General features: G+C 42.7%; 1 protein-coding gene across 2 annotated transcripts in view; it reads left to right on the plus strand.

Annotated features, from left to right (window-relative positions):
• Nucleotides 1–23,850, plus strand: part of tat (tyrosine aminotransferase) — an 82,941-nt gene that overhangs the window by 16,752 nt on the left and 42,339 nt on the right. For both annotated transcript variants that reach the window (XM_087995639.1, XM_043706456.2), the window contains exons 6-8: nt 8,311–8,449; nt 15,074–15,126; nt 19,647–19,799. In XM_087995639.1, the coding sequence (XP_087851765.1) occupies nt 8,311–8,449; nt 15,074–15,126; nt 19,647–19,799 (345 nt within the window). The remainder of the gene's footprint in view (nt 1–8,310; nt 8,450–15,073; nt 15,127–19,646; nt 19,800–23,850) is intronic.

A 23,850-nucleotide genomic window follows, 5' to 3' on the forward strand; every position in this document is an offset into this window, starting at 1 on the left:
TCGGGTTTATTGAGGAGGTGACGAAGATGATTGATGAGGGAAAAGTGGTTGATGTTGTCTACCTCGACTTCAGTAAAGCCTTTGACAAGATCCCTCATGGCAGACTGGCACAAAAGGTGAAGTCCTATAGTATCAGGGGTGAGCTGGCAAGATGGAGACAGAACTGGCTCAGTCATAGGAGATAGAGGGTGGTGCTGGAATGATGCTTTTTGGAATTGACTAGGGTTGTGACGAGTGGTGTTCCATGGATCAGTGCTGGGGCCTCTGTTGTTCGTGATCTGCATAAATGCTTTAGAGGAAAACATAGTTGGTCTAATTAGTACGTTTGTGGACGATACAAAAATGGTGGAGTTGCAGATAGTAAGGAGGATTGTCAGAGGATACTGCAGGATATAGAACAATTGAAGTCATGGGCAGAAAAGTGGCTTAATGGAGCTTGAGGTTATGCATTTTGGAAGGTCAAGTACAGGTGGAAACTATACAGTGAATGGCAGAACCCTTTGGAGTATTGATATGCTGAGGGATCTGGGTGTGCAGGTCCACGGATCACTGAAGGTGGCAGTGCAAATAAGGTAGTAAAAAATGCATATGGCATCCTTGCCTTCATTGGAAGGGGAATTGGAGTATAAGGATAGATATGTTATGCTGCAGCTTTATATAATTTTAGTTAGGCCACACTTGGGATATTACATAAGGTTCTGGTCACCACACTACCAGAAGGATGTGGATGCTTTGGAGAAGCTACAGAAAAGGTTTACCAGGATGTTGCCTGTTTATTTTCACTGGAATGGAATATGTTGAGGTCTATATTAGGTTGAGAAGTTTATAAGATTGTGATTGACATGGATAGAGTTGAAAGTGTGAGGCTTTTTTCCCAGGGCAGAAGGGTCAATTACTAGGTAACACAGGTTCAAGGTGCAAGGGGGGGATGTTTAAAAGATGTGAGATACAAGTTTTTCACACAAAGAGTGGTGAGTGCCTGGAATGTTTTGCCAGAGATGGTGATGAAAACACACACAATAGCAGCATTCAAGAAGCACCTAGACGAATATATGGATAGGAATGGAATAGAGGGAAACGGATCCTGTAAGTGAAGACAGTTTTAATATGGAAGAGAAAAATGTGGCAGCACAGACTTGGAGGGGTGAAGGGCCTATTCCTGTGCTGTATTGTTCTTTGTTCTTTGAGTCAATAAAGTAGTTAAGAAGGCATTTGGGATACTTGTCTTTCTTAGTCAAGGCTTTGAATATGAGAGCAAGGATGTTATACTGTACATAATGTTAGCTGAGCCACAGAAAGAGTACTGGTGCAGCTCTAGTTGCAATACAAAGGATGACACTTCAGTAGAAAGGGTGCAGAAAAGATTCACCAGCATGTTGCCTAGCTTGGAGTGATCCAGCTGCATGAGACAAGATAGTTTGGGTTATTCTCCTTAGATTGAGATGTCCAAAGTTCTGAAGGGCTTACACAGTGTAGATAGGGAGAAACTATTTCCCTTAGTCGAGAGGTCAATTACCACAGGCACAATTTTGCAAAAGGAGAAGGAGCATTAGAGAGGATCTGAGGAAAACAAATTTTACCCAGAGGGTTTTGGGTATCAGGATCTCACTGCCCAAAATGGTGGTAAAGGGCGGAACTCTCAACACATTTATGAAGTATTTAGATGTTCACTTGAAATACATAGAATGCAAGGATATGGACCAAGTGCTGGAATTTGGGATTAGAATAGCTGGAAGTTTTCATGACTGGCAGACAGAATATGCCAAGAAGTCTCTTTCTGTGCTATAATATTTCTATGACTCTTATAGTCTTATGATTCTGTAAATTACAAAGCTAAATTAAAAAGCTGAACTTCAAAGATACTAATATCCTGACTGTTACCTGAGCAAGGAGTACATTGAACTATAACAAATAGGACAAAAGGAATGAACACTTGGGTCAAGCATTGATGTGGGAGAAATGGGTTTCAATTCATTGAGCACCAGTACCAATATCGGGGAAAGTGGGACAGATTTCATCTGAACCTTGCTAGGATCCATGTTCTTGCAAGTCATTAAACTAGAGTGGCAGAATGGGCATTAAATAAGCCACTGAAGAAAAGGGTCATGTGATTGAAAACAATTAGGTCATTGAACATGGCAGTGACTGGGGTAATGATAACCAGGGTGTGACAGAACAGATGAACAGAGAAGACAAACTTAATAATGCACCAGCAGGTAAGGTTAAAGATTGCAAAGATAGAAAAAGGCACAAGTAAAGGTTCTCTATCTGAATGCATACAGTATTCTCAGGAAAATGTTCATTGAATTGTTAGCACAGAACAGTACAGCACAGGAACTGGCCCTCTAGCCCACCATGTCTGTGCTGGCCATGATGTAATATTAATCCTATCTGTCTGTACATGGCTCTAACCTTTTATTCTCTGCCTGCACATGTGTCTGTCTAAATGCCTCTTAAAATTTGCTAACATATCTGTTTCTTCCATGCCCTCTGGCAGCACGTTCCAGGCATCTACCACTGACTGTATAAAAAACCTGCCTTACACATCTCCATTAAAGTATCCTCCCACCACCACATCCTCTGGATCCATGCATAAATTACCCCCCCAGCTTTGTCCTTAAGACTATAAGACCATAAGACATAGGAACAGAAATTAGGCTATTCAGCCCATTGGTTCTACTCTACCATTTAATCATGGCTGATAGGTTTTTCAACCCCATTTTCCCACTTTCTCCCTGTTACCTTTGATCCCCTTGGCAATTAAGAATTTATCTATCTCTGTTTAAATATACTAGATAACCTGGCCTCCACAGCCATCTGTGGCAATGAATTCTACAAATTCAAAACTTTCTGGCTGAAGAAATTTCTCCTGATCTCCGTTCTAAATGGTCTTCCCTTTACTCTAAGACAGAATGGAGCAGAACCAATGGGCTGAATGGACCAATTTCTGTTCCAATGTCTTATGGTCTTATGGTCTTAAGGACAAAGGAGGTAATTTATGCATGGATACAGAGGATGTGGATGAGGTCTTCTTCCTCGTCTCTCCTGCCATGCCAATGGTCCTCATCTCTCCTGCCAATGGCAACATCTTCCCAATGTATATGCTGTCCAGACCTTTTAGTATTCTGAAAGTTTCAATCAGACTCCTCCTCGCTCTTCTAAACTCGATTGACTATAGTCCCAGAGTCAAACCTTTAATTCCTAAGATCACTCTCGTGAACCTCCTCTGGACATGCTCCAGGGCCAATACATCTTCCTGAGGTATGGGGCCCAAACTTCCTCACAATACTCTAAATATGGTCTGATCAGAGCCTGATAAATCCTTAGAAGTACATCCCTGCTTTTATATTCTAGGCCTATCAAGACGAATGACGACATTGTGTCTGCCTTCCTAACTACCAACTCAGGAGAAAGTGAGGTCTGCAGATGCTGGAGATCAAAGTTGAAACTTTATTGCTGGAACAGCACAGCAGGTCAGGCAGCATCCAGGGAACAGGAGATTCGACGTTTCGGGCACAGGCCCTTCTTCAGGAATGGCCTGAAGAAGGGCCTGTGCCCGAAACGTCGAATCTCCTGTTCCCTGGATGCTGCCTGACCTGCTGTGCTGTTCCAGCAATAAAGTTTCAACTAACTACCAACTCAACCTGCAAGTTTACCTTAAGAGAAACCTACACTTCATATTTATGAATTTTCTTCCCATTTAGAAAATAGTCGATGCATCTATTCTTCCTACCAAAGTGCATGACCTCACATTTTCCCATGTTCTATTTCAACTGCCACTTCTTTGCCTGATCCTTTGGACCTATCCTTTCCCTAGCCAGTGGAATGGCATTGTGGTATTATCACTAGAATATTAGTCCAGAGACTCAGTAATGTTCTGGGGACCTGGATTTGAATCCCATCATAGCAGATGGTTGAGTTTGAATTCAATAAAATCTAGAAATGAGTTTAATGATGACCATGACATCATTGTATATTGTCAGGAAAACCCATCTGGTTCAGTAATGATCTTATAGGACGTGTATGGAATGAGCTGCCAGAGGAAGTGGTGGAGGCTAGTACAATTGCAACATTTTAAAGGCATCTGGATGGGTATATGAATAGGAAGGGTTTGGAGGGATATGGGTTGGCTGCTGGCAGGTGGCACTAGATTGTGTGGGATATCTGGTCGGCATGGACAAGTTGGACCAAAGGGTCTGTTTACGTGCTGTACATCTCTATGACTCCATGAAGGAAATCTCCATCCTGACTCAATCTGGCCTATATGTTTTTACAGAAGAGTAATATGGTTGAGTCTTAACTGTTCTCTGGGAAATTAGGCATGTGCAAAAAATATTGACCCAGCCAGTGACACCCCATCATGTGAATGAATAATAAAAGAGATACCCTCGTATTATAAATATATGTATAAAATGTTTCAGGATTCTTTTTAATCCTACTTGCCAAGGACTTTGCATGGCCTCTTTTAGACATCCTAATTCCATGTTGCTCAATATACTGCTTTCTCTACATTTTCTCAAGGGCCTTGTCTGGTTTCAGTTTCCCAAACCTTACATATTCTCACTTTTTGTTTTTGACTAAACTTGGGACTCCTAAATTTTGCAATCCTTATCTTTCATCCTCGCAGAAACTTCTTGAAATCTTTAAAAGTCTCCTATATGTCAAATATGGATGCACCCTCAAACAGCATTCATTCCTCCTCCACCCCCTCCCCCCAACACACACACAATCACCCCATCTAATTTCTCCAGTTTCTGCCTAATACTGTTGTAATTAGCCTTCTCACAATTTAGCACTTACACCCAAGGACCAGTCTAATCCTTATCCTTATTCACAACTATCTTAGTGATTATGATCACTGTTCGTAAATGCTCCCCCACTGAAACTTTGATCACCTGGCCAGGTTTGTTCCCAAATACAAAGTTTAGTGACCCCTTCCCTAGTTGGACTGTCTACATATTAATTCAAGAAGCTTTCTTGGGATACACTTCACAAATTCTGCCCCATTGAAGTCTCTAGCATTAAGGGAGTCCCAGTGGATATTGGGGAAGTTAAAATCATCCAGGACATATCTGTTCTTCTATCACCTGTTAACTATTAGGAGGCCTGAGTACAACCCCATTATAGTGATTGCTCCTTTTTCTGTACCTAAGTTTTATTCATATGGCTTCATTGGATGAATTCTCCAAGATGTCCTCTTTTAGTATAACCATGACATTCCTTCCCTAAAGGACATTCGTGAACCAGATGGGTTTTCTGACAATTGGCAATGGTTTCATGGACATCATCAGACTTTTAATTTCAGACTTTTATTGAATTCAAACTCTACCATCTGCCATGGCAGGATTCAAACTCAGGTCCTCAGAACATTATCTGGGATTAACAGTCCAGCAATAATACCAGTAGGCCATCATCTCCCCATATTTATGTGCATTTAGAAAAAGCATGGCCTAATTAGGGAGAGTCAGCATGGCTTTGTGAGGAGCAGATCATGTTTTACGAACTTAATTGAATTTTTTGAGAAGGTAGCTAACGTGATCGATGAAGGTTGAGCATCCAGAAGATTAACATGCATGAGATCCATGGTGATTTGGCTGCATGGAATCAGAATTGGCTTGCCCAAAGTAGGCAGATGCTAGTGATTGAAAGGTATTTTTTCTGGCCTAAGGTCCATGACTAGTGGTGTTCTGCTGGGATCCATGCTGGGACCTCTGCTGTTTGTGATACATATAAATGAGTTGGATGAAAATGTAGATGGATGGGTTAGTAAGGATTGTGTAGAAGGTTGTCAAAGGATACAGCGAGTTATGGATCAGTTACATATATGCATGGAGAGATGGCAGTTGTAGTTTAATCCAGGTAAGTGTGAGGTACTGCACTTTGGGAGGTCAAATGTTAAGGAAAAGCATATGGTTAATGGCAGGATCCTAAACAGCACTGATGTACAGAAGGATCTTGGGGCTCAAGTCCATAGCTCCTTGAAAGTTGTCGCTCAAGTCGATAGGGTGGTAAAGAAGACATATGGCATGCTTGCCTTTGTTGTTTGGGGAATTGAATACAAGAGTAGGGATGTCACGTTGTAGGTTTATAAGACTCTGGTGCGGCCGCATCTGGAGTATTGTGTGCAGTTTTGGTCGCCATACTATAGGAAGGATGTGGAGGCACTGGAACGGGTGCAGAGGAGGTTTACCAGGATGTTGCCTGGTATGGTAGAAAGATCGTATGAGGAAAGGCTGAGGCACTTGGGGTTGTTTTCATTGGAGAAAAGAAGGTTTAGGGGTGACTTGATAGAGGTATACAAGATGATTAGGGGTTTAGATAGGGTCGACAGTGAGAATCTTTTTCCACGTATGGCGTCAGCTATTACAAGGGGGCATAGCTTTAAATTAAGGGGGGGTAGGTATAGGACAGATGTTAGGGGTAGGTTCTTTACTCAGCGAGTCGTGAGTTCATGGAATGCCCTGCCAGTAGCAGTGGTGGACTCTCCCTCATTATGGGCATTTAAGCGGGCATTGGATAGGCATATGGAGGATAGTGGGCTAATGTAGGTTAGGTGGGCTTGGATCGGCGCAACATCGAGGGCCAAAGGGCCTGTACTGCGCTGTATTCTTCTATGTTCTATGTTCTATGTTCTATGACACTTGAAAATCAAGAGGCGAATGGGAGGGAGGAACTTAAAACAATCATTCACCAGGGAAAAGTGCTGCAAACATTATTGGAACTAAAGCCTGACAAATCACTGGACCTATTTGTATGTTTCCTATGGGAAAAGATTGCAGATGTAGCAGAGGCATTAGTTATAAGCTTCCAAAATTTCTTAGATTCTGGAGGTCTCAGTGAGAGACAAAGCAGGAAACTATACAACAGTTAACCTAACATCTGTCAAAGGAAAATTACTAGATTTTATTATTGTGGCGGTTATAACAGAACACTTAGAAAATCTGGCAGAGTCAACATGGTTTTGTGAAAGGAAAATCATGTTCAACTAATCTATTAGAGGTTTTTGAAGAAACAATAAATCAAGGTGGCATATCAAGGGTTACTACACAAAATAAGAGTTCATTGGATAACATTTTAGCATAGAAAAAGGATTGATTAGATAACAGAAAGCAAAGGGTAATGATAAATGGGTCTATTTTGAGTTGACAAACTTCTATAATTAGTGGAATACCTCAAATCAGTGCCATGCCCTCAACTGTTTCTAAATTATATCAACAATTTGGATATTCCGATTTAAAGTATCATAGCTACATTTGCTGATGACATCAAGACAAGTGAGAAAATAATAGTTAGGAAGAGGCAAACGGATATAGATAGATTGAGTGAGTTTGTCAAATGGAGTATAATTGGGGAAAATGTGACCTTGTTAACTTTGGCAGGAAGAATAGAAAAGCAGTTTAGTATTTAAATGAATGAAGATTGCAGAAAATTGAAGTACAGAGGAATCTGCAAGTTTTTGTACATGAACCACAAAAAATTAGTGCACAACAGTAATTGTTGAGGAAGCCAAATAGAATATTGCAAAGGGAATGGAACATAAAAGCAGAGAAACTTTACTGTAGTTATACAATGCCTTGGTTAGACCACATCTGGAGTACTGTGCACTATTTTGATCTCTTTACTTGGCAAAGGATATAACTGTGTTAAATGTTCAGAGATTAACTATTTAACTCATTCTTAGGATGAAAGGCATACATTTTGAAGAAAGATTCATAGGTTGAGGTAAGAAGAATCAGAGGTGTTACATATATGATCCTGAGAAGATTTGATTTGGAGATGCTAGTGTTGGACTGGGGTGTACAAAGTTACAAATCACACAACACCAGGTTATACTCCAGTAGGTTTAATTGGAAGCATTAACTTTCGGAGTGCTGCTCCTTCATCAGGTGGTTGTGGAGTGCACAATTTTAAGACACAGAATTTGTAGCAATTTGTCAAAGGGATCTTAGTCTGTGGAATTTCCTTCCCTTGAAAAAAGTGGAGGCGAAGTCATTGAATTTACTTAAGATCAAGTTAGATAGATCTTGATAGATGAGAATTTGAAAGGGCAATGAGGTGCAGACAGGATTGTGGAGTTGAGATGACAACTAGATCTGTTATGGTCTTATTGAATTATGGAGCGGGCACAAAGAGCTGAATGGCCTGTTCCTATTCCTAAATCTTATGTTCTTCACCAGTGATGTCCATATTTCCTAAAAAGGTGCTTGCTTATCTGTGAGTTATGCGTGTTCAGTTCTGGTATTTCCTATATTCTGCATATTCATATTATATTACGAGAAACTGACTGTAATTTTCTTTTGACTATTTCAGCCAGAGAGATCATGGGAAATTGATCTGAAACAAATGGAAGCATTGATTGACGATAAAACTGCCTGCATCATTGTGAATAATCCTTCCAATCCATGTGGCTCTGTGTTCAGTAAATCCCATCTCCAAAAGATTCTCGCTGGTTAGTGTTACTCCAATGACATCAATTTACTAAAGGACCAATGATTATGTATAAAATTTGAATATGTAACTAGAGTATTAGAATATGTAACTTTAGAGAGCTGATGGTCAAGGGAATCTGATTGATGGAAATCCAATCTGAATGATGGGCAGTATCTATCTATCACAACTAATCTTGGAGGAACTGTTGGGCGAAATTCACAGCACAGAATCAAAGAAGTTAATTGTTATTTTAAGTCTGTCTAAGAGAAAGGCTGCAGTAGTGAGTATAGTGGATTCTTTCTTAATTATATGTTTTTGGAGATAAGTCTCTTGATTAAACTTAAAATATAAGCCATAGCTATTAATTTAACTTGGTGCAGTGTTTTGTAGAGGAATAAATCGGTGTTATTTTCGGGGTCTGTAGATTGTGAAGGAGCAAAAATGGCCTTTGCAGTGATATGTACTTCTTGTCAGATGTGGGAGTTTAAAAAGAGTTTAAGGGTTACAGTGGATTATATCTGCCATAAATGATGTTGGATGTGAATCTTATCAGATCGAGTGGATCGTTTGGAGAGACAGATAGAAGCGATGAGGAATTTGCAACAGTATGTGATGGATGGCAGTTATAGGAAGGGGGGAAAGTCTCAGATACAGTCCTATATATGGGTTAACTCTAGGAAGGGGAAGAGAGGTAGGCAGCTAGTGCAGGAGTCTTTTGTGGATATACTCATTTCAAACAAGTATGCTGTTTTGGAAAAAGTAGTGGGAACGTAGCACGAATAGCCAAGTTTCTGGTATTGAGACTGGCTCTAATGCAACGAGGGGTACATCGGCTTCCAAGAGATCAGTTGTGTTAGGGGATTATGTAGTCCAAGGTACAGACAGACATTTCTGTGGCCAGCAGAATGGTGTGTTGTTTCCCTGGTGCCAGGATCAAGGATGTCTCAGAGAGGGTGCAGAATGTTCTCACGAGGGGGAGGGGCTAGCAGGAGGTCATTGTCCATATGAGAACCAACGATATAGGAAGGGGAAAGGTTGAGATTCTGAAGGGAGATTACAGAGAGTTAGACAGAAATTTAAAAAGGAGGTCCTCGAGAGTAGTAATATCTGGATTACTCCGAGTGCTACGAGTGAGTGAGGGCAGGAATAGGAGGATAGAGCAGATGAATGCATGGCTGAAGAGCTGGTGTATGGGAGAAGGATTCACATTTTTGGATTATTGGAATCTCTTTTGGGGTAGAAGTGACCTGTACAAGAAGGATGGATTGCACCTAAATTGGAAGGGGACTGGCAGGGAAATTTGCTAGAACTGCTTGGGAGGATTTAAACTAGTAAGGTGGGGGGGGGGGGTGAGGCCCAGGGAGATAGTGAGGAAAGAGATCGGTCTGAGACGGGTACAACTGAGAACAGAAGTGAGTCAAACAGTCAGGGCAGGCAGGGACAAGGTAGGACTAATAAATTAAACTGCATTTATTTCAATGCAAGGGGCCTAACAGAGAAAGCAGATGAACTCAGGGCATGGTTAGGAACATGGGACTGGGATATCATAGCAATTACAGAAACATGGCTCAGGGATGGGCATGACTGGCAGCTTAATGTTCCAGGATACAAATGCTACAGGAAGGGTAGAAAGAGAGGCAATAGAGGAGAGTGGCATTTTTGATGAGGGATAGCATTACAGCTGTGCTGAGGGAGGATATTCCTGGAAATACATCCAGGGAAGTTATTTGGGTGGAACTGAGAAATAAGAAAGGGATGATCACATTATTGGGATTGTATTATAGACCCCCCAATAGTCAGAGGGAAATTGAGAAACAAACTTGTAGGGAGATGTCAGCTATCTGTAAGAATAATAGGGTGGTTATGGTAGGGGATTTTAACTTTCCAAACATTGACTGGGACTGCCATAGTGTTAAAGGTTTAGATGGAGAGGAATTTCTTAAGTGTGTAAAAGACAATTTTCTGATTCAGTATGTGGATGTACCTACTAGAGAAGGTGCAAAACCTGACCTACTCTTGGGAAATAAGGCAGGGCAGGTGACTGAGGTGTCAGTGGGGAAGCACTTAGGGGCCAGCGACAATAATTCTATTTGTTTTAAAATAGTGATGGAAAAGGATAGACCAGATCTAAAAGTTGAAGTTCTAAATTGGTGAAAGGTCAATTTTGACGGTATTAGGCAAGAACTTTCGAAAGCTGATTGGAGGCAGATGTTCGCAGGTAAAGGGACGGCTGGAAAATGGGAAGCCTTCAGAAATGAGATAATGAGAATCCAGAGAAAGTATATTCCTGTCAGGGTGAAAGGGAAGACTGGTAGGTGTAGGGAATGCTGGATGACTAAAGAAATTGAGGGTTTGGTTAAGAAAAAGGAAGCATATGTCAGATATAGACAGGATAGATCGAGTGAATCCTTAGAGTATAAAGGAAGTAGGAATATACTTAGGAGGGAAATCAGGAGGGCAAAACGGGGACACGAGATAGCTTTGACAAATAGAATTAAGGAGAATTCAAATATATTAAGGACGAAACAGGAACGAGGGAGAGAATAAGGCCCCTCAAAGATCAGTAAGGCGATCTTTGTGTGGAGCCACAAAAAATGGGAGAGATACTAAATGAATATTTTGCATTAGTATTTACTGTGGAAAAGGATATGGAAGATATAGACTGTAGGGAAATAGATGGTGACATCTTGCAAAATGTCCAGATTACAGAGGAGGAAGTGCTGGATGTCTTGAAATGGTTAAAGGTGGATAAATCCCCAGGACCTGATCAGGTGTACCTGAGAACTCTGTGGGAAGCTACAGAAGTGATTGCTGGGTCTCTTGCTGAGATATTTGTATCATCGATAGTCACAGGTGAGTTACCGGAAGACTGGAGGTTGGCAAACGTGGTGCTCCTGTTTAAGAAGGGCGGTAAAGACAAGCCAGGGAGCTATGGACCAGTGAGCCTGACCTCGGTGGTGGGCAAGTTGTTGGAGGGAATCCTGATGGACAGGATGTACATGTATTTGGAAAGGCAAGGACTGATTCAGGATAGTCAACATGGCTTTGTGCGTGGGAAATCATGTCTCACAAACTTGATTGAGTTTTTTGAAGAAGTAACAAAGAAGATTGATGAGGGCAGAGCGGTAGATGGTGGTGGTGGAGGGTTGTTTTTCAGACTGGAGGCCTGTGACCAGTGGAGTGCCACAAGGATTGGTGCTGGGCCCTCTACCTTTTGTCATTTACATAAATAATTTGGATGCGAGCATAAGAGGTACAGTTCGTAAGTTTGCAGATAACACCAAAATTGGAGGTATAGTGGACAGCGAAGAGGGTTACCTCCGTTGACAACAGGATCTGGACCAGATGGGCCAATGGGCTGAGAAGTGGCAGATGGAGTTTAATTCAGATAAATGCGCGGTGCTGCATTTTGGGAAAGCAAATCTTAGCAGGACTTATACACTTAATGGTAAGGTCCTAGGGAGTGTTGCTGAACAAAGAGACCTTGGAGTGCAGGTTCATAGCTCCTTGAAAGTCGAGTCACAGGTAGATAGGATAGTGAACAAGGTGTTTAGTATGCTTTCCTTTATTGGTCAGAGTATTGAGTACAGGATTTGGGAGGTCATGTTGCGGCTGTACAGGACATTGGTTAGGCCACTGTTGGAATATTGTGCACAATTCTGGTCTCCTTCCTATCAGAAAGATGTTGTGAAAGTTAAAAGGGTTCAGAAAAGATTTACAAGGATGTTGCCAAGGTTGGAGGGTCTGAGCTACAGGGAGAGGCTGAACAGGCTGGGGCTGTTTTCCCTGGAGCGTCAGAGGCTAAGGGGTGACCTTATAGAGGTTTACAAAATTATGATGGGCATGGATAGGATAAATAGACAAAACCTTTTCCCTGGGGTCGGGGAGTCCAGAACTAGAGGGCATAGGTTTAGGGTGAGAGGGGAAAGATATAAAAGAGATCTTAAGGGGCAACTTTTTCACGCAGAGGGTGGTAGTGTATGGAATGAGCTGTCAGAGGATGTGGTGGAGGCTGGTACAATTGCAACATTTAAGAGGCATCTGGATGGGTATATGAATAGGAAGGGTTTGGAGGGATATGGGCCAGGTGCTGGCAGGTGGGACTAGATTGGGTTGGGATATCTGGTCGGCATGGACGAGTTGGACAGAAGGGTCTGTTTCCATGCTGTACATCTTTATGACTCTGAGTACAGACAAGGTTTCAATTTTTTCATCCCACAAGTTGCCGAATGGCACAAGGTGCACAATGACAAATTTGCATATTACAGTAATCTCAAGGTTATCCTAAAGTAGCCTTTGGACAATGCAAACCAGTTTTTGGTCAACTTATTTATATTCATTCATCAGATGAGGGTATCACTGGCTAGGCCAGCATTTATTGCCCATTCCTGATTGCCTAGAGGGGAATTTAAAATCCACAAGATTGGTGTAGGTCCAATTGGTGTAGACCAGCAAGGTCCAATAATCTGCATCCCAGAGTACTTAAGGACGTGGCCCTAGAAATAATGGATGCATTGATGGTCATCTTCCAAGATTCTTTAGAATCTGAAACACTTCCTATGATTTGGAGGATAGCTAATCTAACCCATCAATTAAAAAAGGAGGGTGAGAGAAAACAGGAAATAATAGACCAGTCTGTCTGACATTGATAGTAGGGAAAATGCTAGAGTCCATTATAAAAGATTTAATAGCAGATAACCAAGACTACAGCAACAGAGTGGATTTGTGAAAAAGAAATTTTACTTAACAAATCTATTGGGATTTTTTGCAGATGTTATGAGTAGAATTGAAAATGAGGAGTGTGGTTTGCTTGCACTTGCAGAAGGCATTTGATAAGGACCCACATAAGAAATTAGCATGCAAAATTAAAGTGCTTGGGATTAGAAGTAATTGTGGTTGTGGATATGTTCGCTGAGCTGGGAAGTTGATTTGGATTAGGACCCTGTTCAAAAGGGCTACAACACACTGCAGCACTCCCTACCTGCAAAGAGAAGTATGTCTCTACAGAGTCTTCACCAAGAACAAATATCCCCGCAACTTCATCCACAGATGCCTAACAGACAAACAACACGACAAGGACATGCCACAACCTAACTCACTAGCCACACTACCTTATATTAAGAAAAACTCTTGGAATTGATCGCCAGACTTCTCCTACCACTTGGATTCATGACAGCCCATAAACTGACAGCCACCCTCAGACAACTCACCAGGACAAAAGATCTTATACCCATTATGTGCAAGACAAATGTAATGTACAAGATTCAATGCAAAGACTGCACAAAACACTATAGAGGTAAAACAGGCAGACAATTAGCAATCCGCATCCATGAACATCAACTAGCCACTAAATGCTATGACCAACTGTCCCTAGTAGCCATACACACAGATGACAAGGACTACAACTTTGACTGGGACAATACAACAATCATAGGACAAGCTCAACAGAGGACAGCCAGAGAATTTCTAGAAGCATGGCACTCATTCACAGACTCCATCAAGAAACACTCAAAACTAGACCCAATGTATTGGCCATTACAACAAACGACTGGAAGGAGCAGGAATGGAACCAAATAAATGCCAGAAGATGCTGTACAGCAGCACTTCACAGGAGGCTCCAAAGCACTGAAGATGTCACCTAGACTGGGGAAGAAACGTCTGCAAATCAATTGGCACCCAAGCTACAAATCTTTAAGGAGACATTGGTTTGGAGATAATGCACTGACATAGATGGAGGACTGGCTGGCAGATGAGAAACAAAGTGGCAGCCATTGGGGTACCTCAGGGATCAATACCTAGAACCCAGCTATTTATAATGGTATATTAACAATTTAGATGAGGGAACTAAATGTAATATCTCAAACTTTGCAGTTGACACAAAGCTGGTGGGAAGGTAACTGTTAGGAGGAAGCAGAGACACTTCAGTTTGAACTGGACAAGTTGAGTGAGTGGGTAAGATGGCAGATGCAGTATAATATGGATAAATGTAAGGTTAACCACTTTGGTAGCAAAAACAGGAATACAGATTATTAAGATGTTCTGGCCACAGAGGGAGTGCAAGAAAGATTTACCAGACTGATTCCTGGGCTTGCAGGATTGGTGTATTAAGAGAGACTGGATCGCTTACGATTAAATTCATTGGAGTTTAAAATAATGAGGAAGTATCTCATGGAAATCTACAACATTCTAATAGGGCTAGACAGGATAAATGCATGAAGGGTGTTTCTAATGACCAGGGAGTCCAGAATCAGGAGTCACAGTGTAAGGCTAGGGGATAGGCTACTGAGATGATGAGAAATTTAATCACCCAAAGAATGGGGAGTCCGTGCAATTCTGTACCACAGAAAACTGCTGAGGCTAAGACATTGAAAGTTTTCAAGAAAGAGAAGGATATATTTTTTACAGCTGAAGAGATAAAAGGGTAAGGAAAGAAAGTGGGATCTCAGTAGGTTGATTCGCCAAGGTGGTACTGAATGGTGGAGCAGGCTCAGAGGGCCAAATGGCCGGTTCGCGTTCCTATTTTCCATGTTTCTATGTAATGAAAAATTTCACAAATAATTCACTTCAAAAAACATTTACTGTTGAAGTGTAAATTTTCTCCATTAATTGTAACATTTGACGCTCATGTTTATTCCTTTTTCAGTTGCAGCAAGGAACTACCTTCCAATCCTGGCTGATGAAATCTATGAAGATATGGTGAGAAAAGATTGCACTGTGTACATATCCCCTTATTAAAATTCCGTGTGCACTGCTGTTGTCATGAACTCATATTAGATCCAAATTTCCATACACTGTCATCGATACAGTGAAACACTCCCCTTGAGTTGTTCACAATGACATGCATCAGATAATTGGATTTACTCAGTTGCGTTGTTAAATACACAGCATTATGAGTGGTAATAGGCCTTTTGAGTTCAACATGTGGCAATAGGCCTGGCATATACACAATTAAAAATATGGTTTCTTTATTCCCCTTCCCTCATGGTCCACCCTTGTATATTTCCAGCAAATTATTTGCAGTCTAGTTTTGAGGTTGGTCTAGATCCGAATCTAGGTTCCAGCATGATACAGTCTTAATTCACATTTAATCAAAAGTCTTTATGAACTGAATTTGAGTATTTATTTGACAATAGATGCAGGAGTAGGCCATTCTGCCCTTCGAGCCTGCACCACCATTCATTATGATCATGGCTGATCATCCTCAAACAGTATCCTGTTCCTGCCTTATCTCCATAACCCTTGACTCCACTATCCTTGAGAGCTCTATCCAATTCTTTCTTAAATGAATCCAGAGACTGGGCCTCCACTGCCCTCTGGGGCAGAGCATTCCACACACCCACCACTCTCTGGGTGAAGAAGTTTCTCCTCATCTCTGTCCTAAATGGCCTACCCCTTATTTTTAAGCTGTGTCCTCTGGTTCGGGATTCACCCATCAGCGGAAACATGTTTCCTGCCTCCAGAGTGTCCAATCCTTTAATAATCTTACACATCTCAGTCAGATCCCCTCTCAGTCTTCTAAACTCAAGGGTATACAAGCCCAGTCGCTCCAATCTTTCAACATAAGATAGTCCCGCCATTCCAGAAATTAACCTCGTGAACCTACGCTGCACTCCCTCAATAGCCAGAATGTCTTTCCTCAAATTTGGAGACCAGAACTCTACACAATATTCCAGGTGCGGTCTCACCAGGGCCCTGTATAGCTGCAGAAGAACCTCTTTGCTTCTATACTCAATCCCTCTTGTTATGAAGGCCAGCATGCTATTAGCCTTCTTCACTACCTGCTGTACCTGCATGCTTGCCTTCATTGACTGGTGTACAAGAACACCCGGATCTCTTTGTACTGCCCCTTTATCTAACTTGACTCCATTTAGGTAGTAATCTGCCTTCCTGTTCTTGCCACCAAAGTGGATAACCATACATTTATCCACATTAAACTGCATCTGCCATGCATCTGTCCACTCACCTAACCAGTCCAGGTCACCCTGTAATCTCCTAACATCCTCCTCACATTTCACCCTGCCACCCAGCTTTGTATCATCGGCAAATTTGCTAATGTTACTATTAATACCATCTTCTATATCATTAATATATATTGTAAAAAGCTGCGGTCCCAGCACTGATCCCTGCAGTACCCCACTGGTCACTGCCTGCCATTCCAAAAGGGAGCCATTTATCACCACTCTTTGTTTCCTGTCAGCCAACCAATTTTCAATCCAAGTCAGTACTTTGCCCCCAATACCTTGCGCTCTAATTTTGCTCACTAACCTCCTATGTGGGACTTTATCAAAGGCTTTCTGAAAGTCCAGGTACACTACATCCACTGGATCTCCCTTTTCCATCTTCAGAGTTACATCCACAAAAAATTCCAGAAGATTAGTCAAGCATGATTTCTCCTTCATAAATCCATGCTGACTCTGACCTATCCTGTTACTGCTATCCAGATGTGTCGTAATTCCATCCTTTATAATTGACTCCAGCATCTTTCCCACCACTGAGCTCAGACTAACTGGTCTATAATTTCCTGCTTTCTCTCTCGCTCCTTTCTTAAAAAGTGGTACAACATTAGCGACTCTCCAATCCGTAGGAACTGATCCTGAATCTATCGAACTCTGGAAAATAATCACCAATGCATCCACGATTTCTCGAGCCATCTCCTTCAGTACCCTGGGATGTAGATCATCAGGCCCCGGAGACTTATCAACCTTCAGACCTAACAGTCTCTCCAACACCAATTCCTGGCAAATATAAATTCCCTTAAGTTCAGGTCCTTCAGCCACTGTTACCTCAGGGAGATTGCTTGTGTCTTCCCCAGTGAACACAGATCTGAAGTACCAATTCAACTCTTCTGCCATTTCTTTGTTCCCGGTAATATATTCCCCTATTTCTGTCTTCAAGGGCCCAATTTTAGTCTTAACCATTTTTTTGCCTTTCACATACCTAAAAAAGCTTTTACTCTCCTCCTTTATATTTTTGGCCAGTTTACCTTCGTACCTCATTTTTTCTCTGCGAATTTCCTTCTTAGTAATCCTCTGTTGTTCTTTAAAAGCTTCCCAGTCCTCCTTTTTCCCACTCATCTTTGCTATGTTATATTTTTTCTCTTTTGACTTTATATGTTTCTTAACTTCCCTCGTCAGCCATGGCCACCCCTGGCTCCTCCTAGGATCTTTCTTCCTTTTTGGAATGAACTGATCCTGCATCTTCTGCATTATACCCAGAAATATATGCCATTGTTCCTCCACGGTCATCCCTGCTAAGGTATTGCACCATTGAACTTTGGCCAGCTCCTCCCTCATAGCTCCATAGTTCCTTTTATTCAACTGAAATATTGTCACTTCCGATTGTACCCTCTCCCTTTCAAATTGTAGATTGAAGCTTATTGTATTATGGTCACTACCTCCTATTGGCTCCTTCACTTCAAGGTCCCTGATCAATTCTGGTTCATTGCACAATACCAGATCCAGAATTGCCTTCTCCCTGGTAGGCTCCAGCGCCAGCTGTTCTAAGAATCCATCTCTGAGGCACTCCACAAAGTCTCTTTCTTGAGGTCCAATACCATCCTGATTCTCCCAATCTACTTGCATGTTGAAATCCCCCATAACAACTGTAGTAACATCTTTGCGACAGGCCAATTTCAGTTCCTTATTCAACTTACACCCTACATCCATACTACTGTGGGCGGCACGGTGGCACTGTGGTTAGCACTGCTGCCTCACAGCGCCAGAGACCCGGGTTCAATTCCCGCCTCAGGCGACTGACTGTGGAGTTTGCACGTTCTCCCCGTGTCTGCGTGGGTTTCCTCTGGGTGCTCCGGTTTCCTCCCACAGTCCAAAGATGTGCAGGTTAGGTGAATTGGCCATGCTAAATTGCCCGTAGTGTTAGGTAAGGGGTAACTGTATGGGTGGGTTGCGCTTCGGCGGTGTGGACTTGTTGGGCCGAAGGGCCTGTTTCCACACTGTAATGTAATGTAATGTAATCTAATCTACTGTTTGGGGGCCTGTAGATAACTCCCAAGAGGGTCTTTCTACCCTTAGAATTTCTCAGCTCTATCCACACTGACTCTACATCCCCTGACTCTAGGTCCCCCTGCGCAAGGGACTGAATATCATCCCTTACCAACATGGCCACCCCACCCCCTCTGCCCATCAGTCTGTCCTTACGATAGCACTTGTAGCCTTGAATATTCTTTTCCCAGGCCCTGTCCACTTGAAGCCACGTCTCAGTTATCCCCACAATATCGTATCTGCCAATTTCCAAAAGAGCCTCAAGCTCATCCACCTTATTTCTAATGCTTTGTGCATTCGTGTATAGTATTTTTAATTTGTTACTGCCCTCACCCTTCCTATCAACTCCTATTTCACTCAACCTTACGGCATGATCCTTTTTTGAGTTTTCTGCTTCATTGATACCGTTGTCTTTCTTGACTTCTCTTGTTCTAACTTTCCTTTCAATTTCCTTCTTAAACTTCCAGTTTGTCCCCTCCCCCCCACTATTTAGTTTAAATGCAGCTGTGTTGCAGTAGCAAACCTACCTGCAGAATGTTGGTCCCCAACCTATTAAGGTGCAAACTGTCTCTTTTGTATAATTTATGCTTACCACAAAACATACCCCAGTGATCCAAGAATTTAAATCCTTGCTTCCTGCACTAGTTTCCCAGCCACACATTCAAGTCCATTATCTCCCTGTTCCTGTCCTCTCCAGCCCGAGGAACTGGAAACAAACTGGAGATAACCACCCTGGATGTCCTGCTTTTCAGCCTTCTTCCGAGTTCTCCGAAGTCCCGCTGTAGAATGTCCCTTCTCTTCTTCCCGACATAATTTGTGCTGACATGCATCACCACCTCTGGCTCTTCACCTTCGCCGTTGAGGATTTCCTGTACTCTGTCTGCGATGTCCTTAATCCTGACACCAGGAAGGCAACACATCATCCTCAAATCCCCCCTGTTGCCACAGAAACCCCTTTCAGTCCCTCTCATTATGGAGTCCCCTATCACCACGGCTCTGTGTGATGTCTGACTCCTCGGCTCTGCCTCCACACAAACTTTTGATTGACAGACTTGACCGCCTCGTGGACTGGCAGTGTCATCTGTCTCTACTGTTTCCAAAAGATTCAACTTGTTCCTGACAGGTACTTCCCCCGCGGTCTCTTGTACCTGTCTCCTCTCTGCCTTCCTCATCATCTAACCTGTGTCTCTAACCTGTGATTTTTGTATTCTCTAGGTCTTTCCTGAGTGCAAGTTCATTGCCCTTAGCTCACTGAACAGCAATGTCCCAATCCTGTCCTGTGGTGGTCTGGCCAAACGGTGGCTTGTACCTGGCTGGCGAATGGGCTGGATTCTCATACACGACAGAAGCAATATCTTTAACAGAGAGGTGAGTTTAATTAGGAGACTGACCAATCTGTAGGTCTTTGCATGGCAGGGTCTTCCAAATCCAAAAGTCAATGTTGGCATGTGCAGAATCTTGGAAGAACTTCAGTGCAGGGCCACACAATTTAGAGAGTGCACTGGTCAGAAAGTAAGTTATCACTGCAGGCTCTCTGGCCTCTGACTTGCCATTGTCACCACTGTATTTATAAAGCTAGTGAAGTTGAGTTCCTGATCAATGTTAACTTCCAGGATGTTAATAGCGGGTGGGTTCAACAATGGTAACACCATTAGATGTTAAGGGTCAATGGTTGGATTATCTCTTCTTGGAGATGATCATTGCCTGGCAGTTTTGTGGTGCAAATATTACTTGCCAGCCATCAGCCCAAGATTCCATACATGCAACTAGACATGGACTGCTTTTAAATTTGAGAGGGTGAACGTTGAAAGGAGACATGAGGAGTAAATATTTTACACAGAGTGGTAGGAGTCTGGAGTGTGCTGCCAGTGGTGGTGGTGGAGGCAGTTTTTGATAGGGGCATTTAAGGGACTTTTAGATATGCACATGAATATGCAAGGAATGGAGGGAGATGGACCAAGGGCAGGCAGAAGGGATTAGTTTAATTTGGCATCATGTTCGGCACAGCATCATGTGCCAAAGGGTGCATTCCTGTGCTGTACAGTTCTATGTCGAAGGTGAGAACTGCAGATGCTGAAGATCAGAGTCTAGATTCGAGTGGGGCTGGAAAAGCACAGCAGGTCAGGCAGCATCTGAGTTGCAGGAAAATTGACGTTTCGGGCAAAACTCCTTCATCAGGAATGAGGCCTCATTCCTGATAAAGGCCTTTTGCCCAAAACGTCGATTTTCTTGCTCCTCGGATGCTACCTGACCTGCTGTGCTTTTCCAGCACCACTCTAATCTACACTCTGTACAGTTCTATGTTCAGTGTCTGAGAAGTGCAACATGTGCAATCATCAGTGAACATGTCAACCTCTGACCTTATGACAAAGGGAAGTGAAATAATCATACAGAGACCAGTATCTCATCACCACTCTGTTATTTATATATGAATAGTCCTTGACTATAGTACCACTTTGTGCTGAATCAGGCACCAAGATGTCTAACACTTGCCCTTTTTACATGTCAGCTGTTAATCTAATGCAATTAGGAGACTGATGTTGTATGAGGTCCAGCTGCTGACCTCATTACAATCACTACAGGAAGCTCATTGATGAATTGATCATTAAGCCTGTGACACTACTCCTGCAGAGATGTCTTGGAGCTGAGATAGAGTCATAGAGCACGGAAACAGACTCTTCCCTTCAACCAATCATGCTGAACATAATCCCAAACTAAACTAGTCCCACCTGCCTGCACATGGCCCATATCCCTCCAAACCTTTCTTATTCAAGTATCCATCCAAATGCCTTTTAAATGTTGCAATTGCACCTGCATCCACCACTTCCTTAGGAAATTCATTTCACACTTGAATCACCCTCTGTGTAAAAGATTTGCCTCTTATATCTTTTTAAAATCTCTCTCATCTCACCTTAAAAATGTGCCTCCTAGTCTTCCCCACCTTAGGGAAAAGACAACTACCATTAACTCTATCTATACCTCTCATTATTTTATAAACTGATTGATCTCCAACAAGCACAAACCTCTTCCTTTGAGCCTGATATAAATCTAACCGGTATAGAGTTTGCCCTGCTTCCCATTCACTGTAGTTTTGCTAGGGCTCCTTAATACACATTTGATCAAATGTTAACTTGATATCAAGGGCAGTCACTCTTACCTACCTCTCGAATCCAATTCATTTGTCCAGGTTTGAACCAAAACTTTAATGAGGTCAGGACCCCAGTGGCTCTGCAGAACCCAAAACTGGCCATCTCTGAGCAGGCTTTTGCTGAGCAGTAAAGAGGAGGTGATGTACCAGTGGTATTATTTCTAGACAATTAATCCAGTAACTCAGCTAATATTCGGAGAATGCAGATTTGAATTCTTCTATTAGGGCAGATAGGCAGATTTGGAATTCAATAAGTCTCTGGAATTAAGAGTCCAATGATGATCATGAAACCACTGACAATTATCAGAAAAACCCCATCTGGTTTACTAATGTCTTTCAATGAAGGAAATCTGCCACCTTACCTGGTCTGGCCTACATGTGACTCCAGGCCCACCTCAATGTGGTTGACTCTCTGCCCTCTGATATGGTCTAGCAAGTCACTCAGTTTTTGTTTTAAATTCACTGGGACGTGGACACCAGTGGCTGGTCTGTATTTACTGCCCATTCCTAGTTGCCCTTGAAAAGGTGATGGTGAGCTGCCTTCTTGAACCACTGCAGTTCATTATTTTTATATTCATTCAAGGGATGTGGATGCTGTCCACACCAGCATTCATTACCTACTCCCAATTGCCTAGAGGTTAGTCTGGAATCACATGTAGGCCAGACTAGGTGAGAACAGCAGTTTCTTTCCTGAATGGACCTTAGTGAACCTGATGAGCTTTTCATGGAATCATAAAATTATACAGCATAGAAGAGGCCCTCCAGCCATTGAGTCTACACTGACAATGTGAGAAACACCTGACCTTCCACCTCATCCCACTTATTAGCGCTTGGCCCAGCATCTTGAATGTTATGAGGTGCTCATCCAGGTACTTTTTAAAGGATGTGAGGCAATTCACCACTACCACCTCCAAGGCAATGGATTCCAGACAGTCACCATGCTCTGGGTAAAAAGGTTTTGCCTCCCATGGTCTCTAAACCTCCAGCTCCTCAGCTTCAATCCATGTTCCCTCGACTGATTTGAATTCTTGGATAATTGGGGTTCTTTCTGGGGTAGGTGGGACCTCTACAAGCAGGATGATCTTCATCTGAACCAGAGGGTACCAATATCCTGGGGGGGTGGGGGAATTTGCTAAGGCTATTGGGGTGGGTTTAAACTAATCCAGCAGGGGGATGGGAACCAAAATTGTAGTTCGAGTATAGAAAAGGTTGAGAGTAGGGAGGTCCAAAATCAAGTTTCAGGGACGCAAGATGGCCCCGGCAAGCAAGAAATTGGTTTGAAGTGTGTCTACTTCAACGCCAGGAGCATCCGGAATAAGGTGGGTGAGCTTGCAGCATGGGTTGGTACCTGGGACTTCGATGTTGTGGCCATTTCAGGGACATGGATAGAGCAGGGACAGGAATGGTTGTTGCAGGTTCCAGGATTTAGATGTTTCAGTAAGAACAGAGAAGATGGTAAAAGAGGGGGAGGTGTGGCATTGTTGGTCAAGGACAGTATTGCAGTTGCAGAAAGGATGTTTGGGGACTTGTCAACTGAGGTAGTATGGGCTGAGGTTAGAAACAGGAAAGGAGAGGTCACCCTGTTGGGAGTTTTCTATAGGCCTCCGAATAGTCCCAGAGATGTAGAGGAAAGGATAGCAAAGATGATTCTCGATAGGAGAGAGACAGGGTAGTTGGCATGGGGGACTTCAACTATCCAAATATTGACTGGGATCACTACAGTACGAGTACTATAGATGGGTCAGTTTTTGTCCAGTGTGTGCAGGAGGGCTTCCTGACACAGTATGTAGACAGGCCAACAAGGGACAAAGCCACATTAGATTTGGTAATGGGTAATGAGACCGGCCAGGTGTTAGACTTGGAAGTAGGTGAGCACTTTGGTGATAGCGATCACAATTCCATTATGTTTACTTTAGTGATGGAAAGGGATAGGTGTATACCACTGGGAAAGAGTTACAGCTGGGGGAAAGGCAATTTTGATGCGATTAGGCAAGATTTAGGAAGCATAGGATGGGGAAGGAAACTGCAGGGGCTGGGCATATTAGAAATGTGGAGCTTATTCAAGGAAAAGCTCCTGTGTGTCCTTGATAAATATGTACCTGTCAGGCAGGGAGGAAGCTGTAGAACGCGGGAGCCATGGTTTACGAAGCAAGTGGAATCTCTGGTCAAGAGGAAGAAGATGGCTTATGTTAAGATGAGATGTAAAGGCTCAGTTAGGGCGCTTGAGGGTTACAAGGTAGCCAGGAAAGACCTAAAGAGAGAGCTCAGAAG

Source organism: Chiloscyllium plagiosum, unplaced genomic scaffold, assembly GCF_037043375.1.
Source record: "Chiloscyllium plagiosum isolate Xiang-an unplaced genomic scaffold, Cpla_swu_hap1 HiC_scaffold_17, whole genome shotgun sequence".
Taxonomy (NCBI): domain Eukaryota; kingdom Metazoa; phylum Chordata; class Chondrichthyes; order Orectolobiformes; family Hemiscylliidae; genus Chiloscyllium; species Chiloscyllium plagiosum.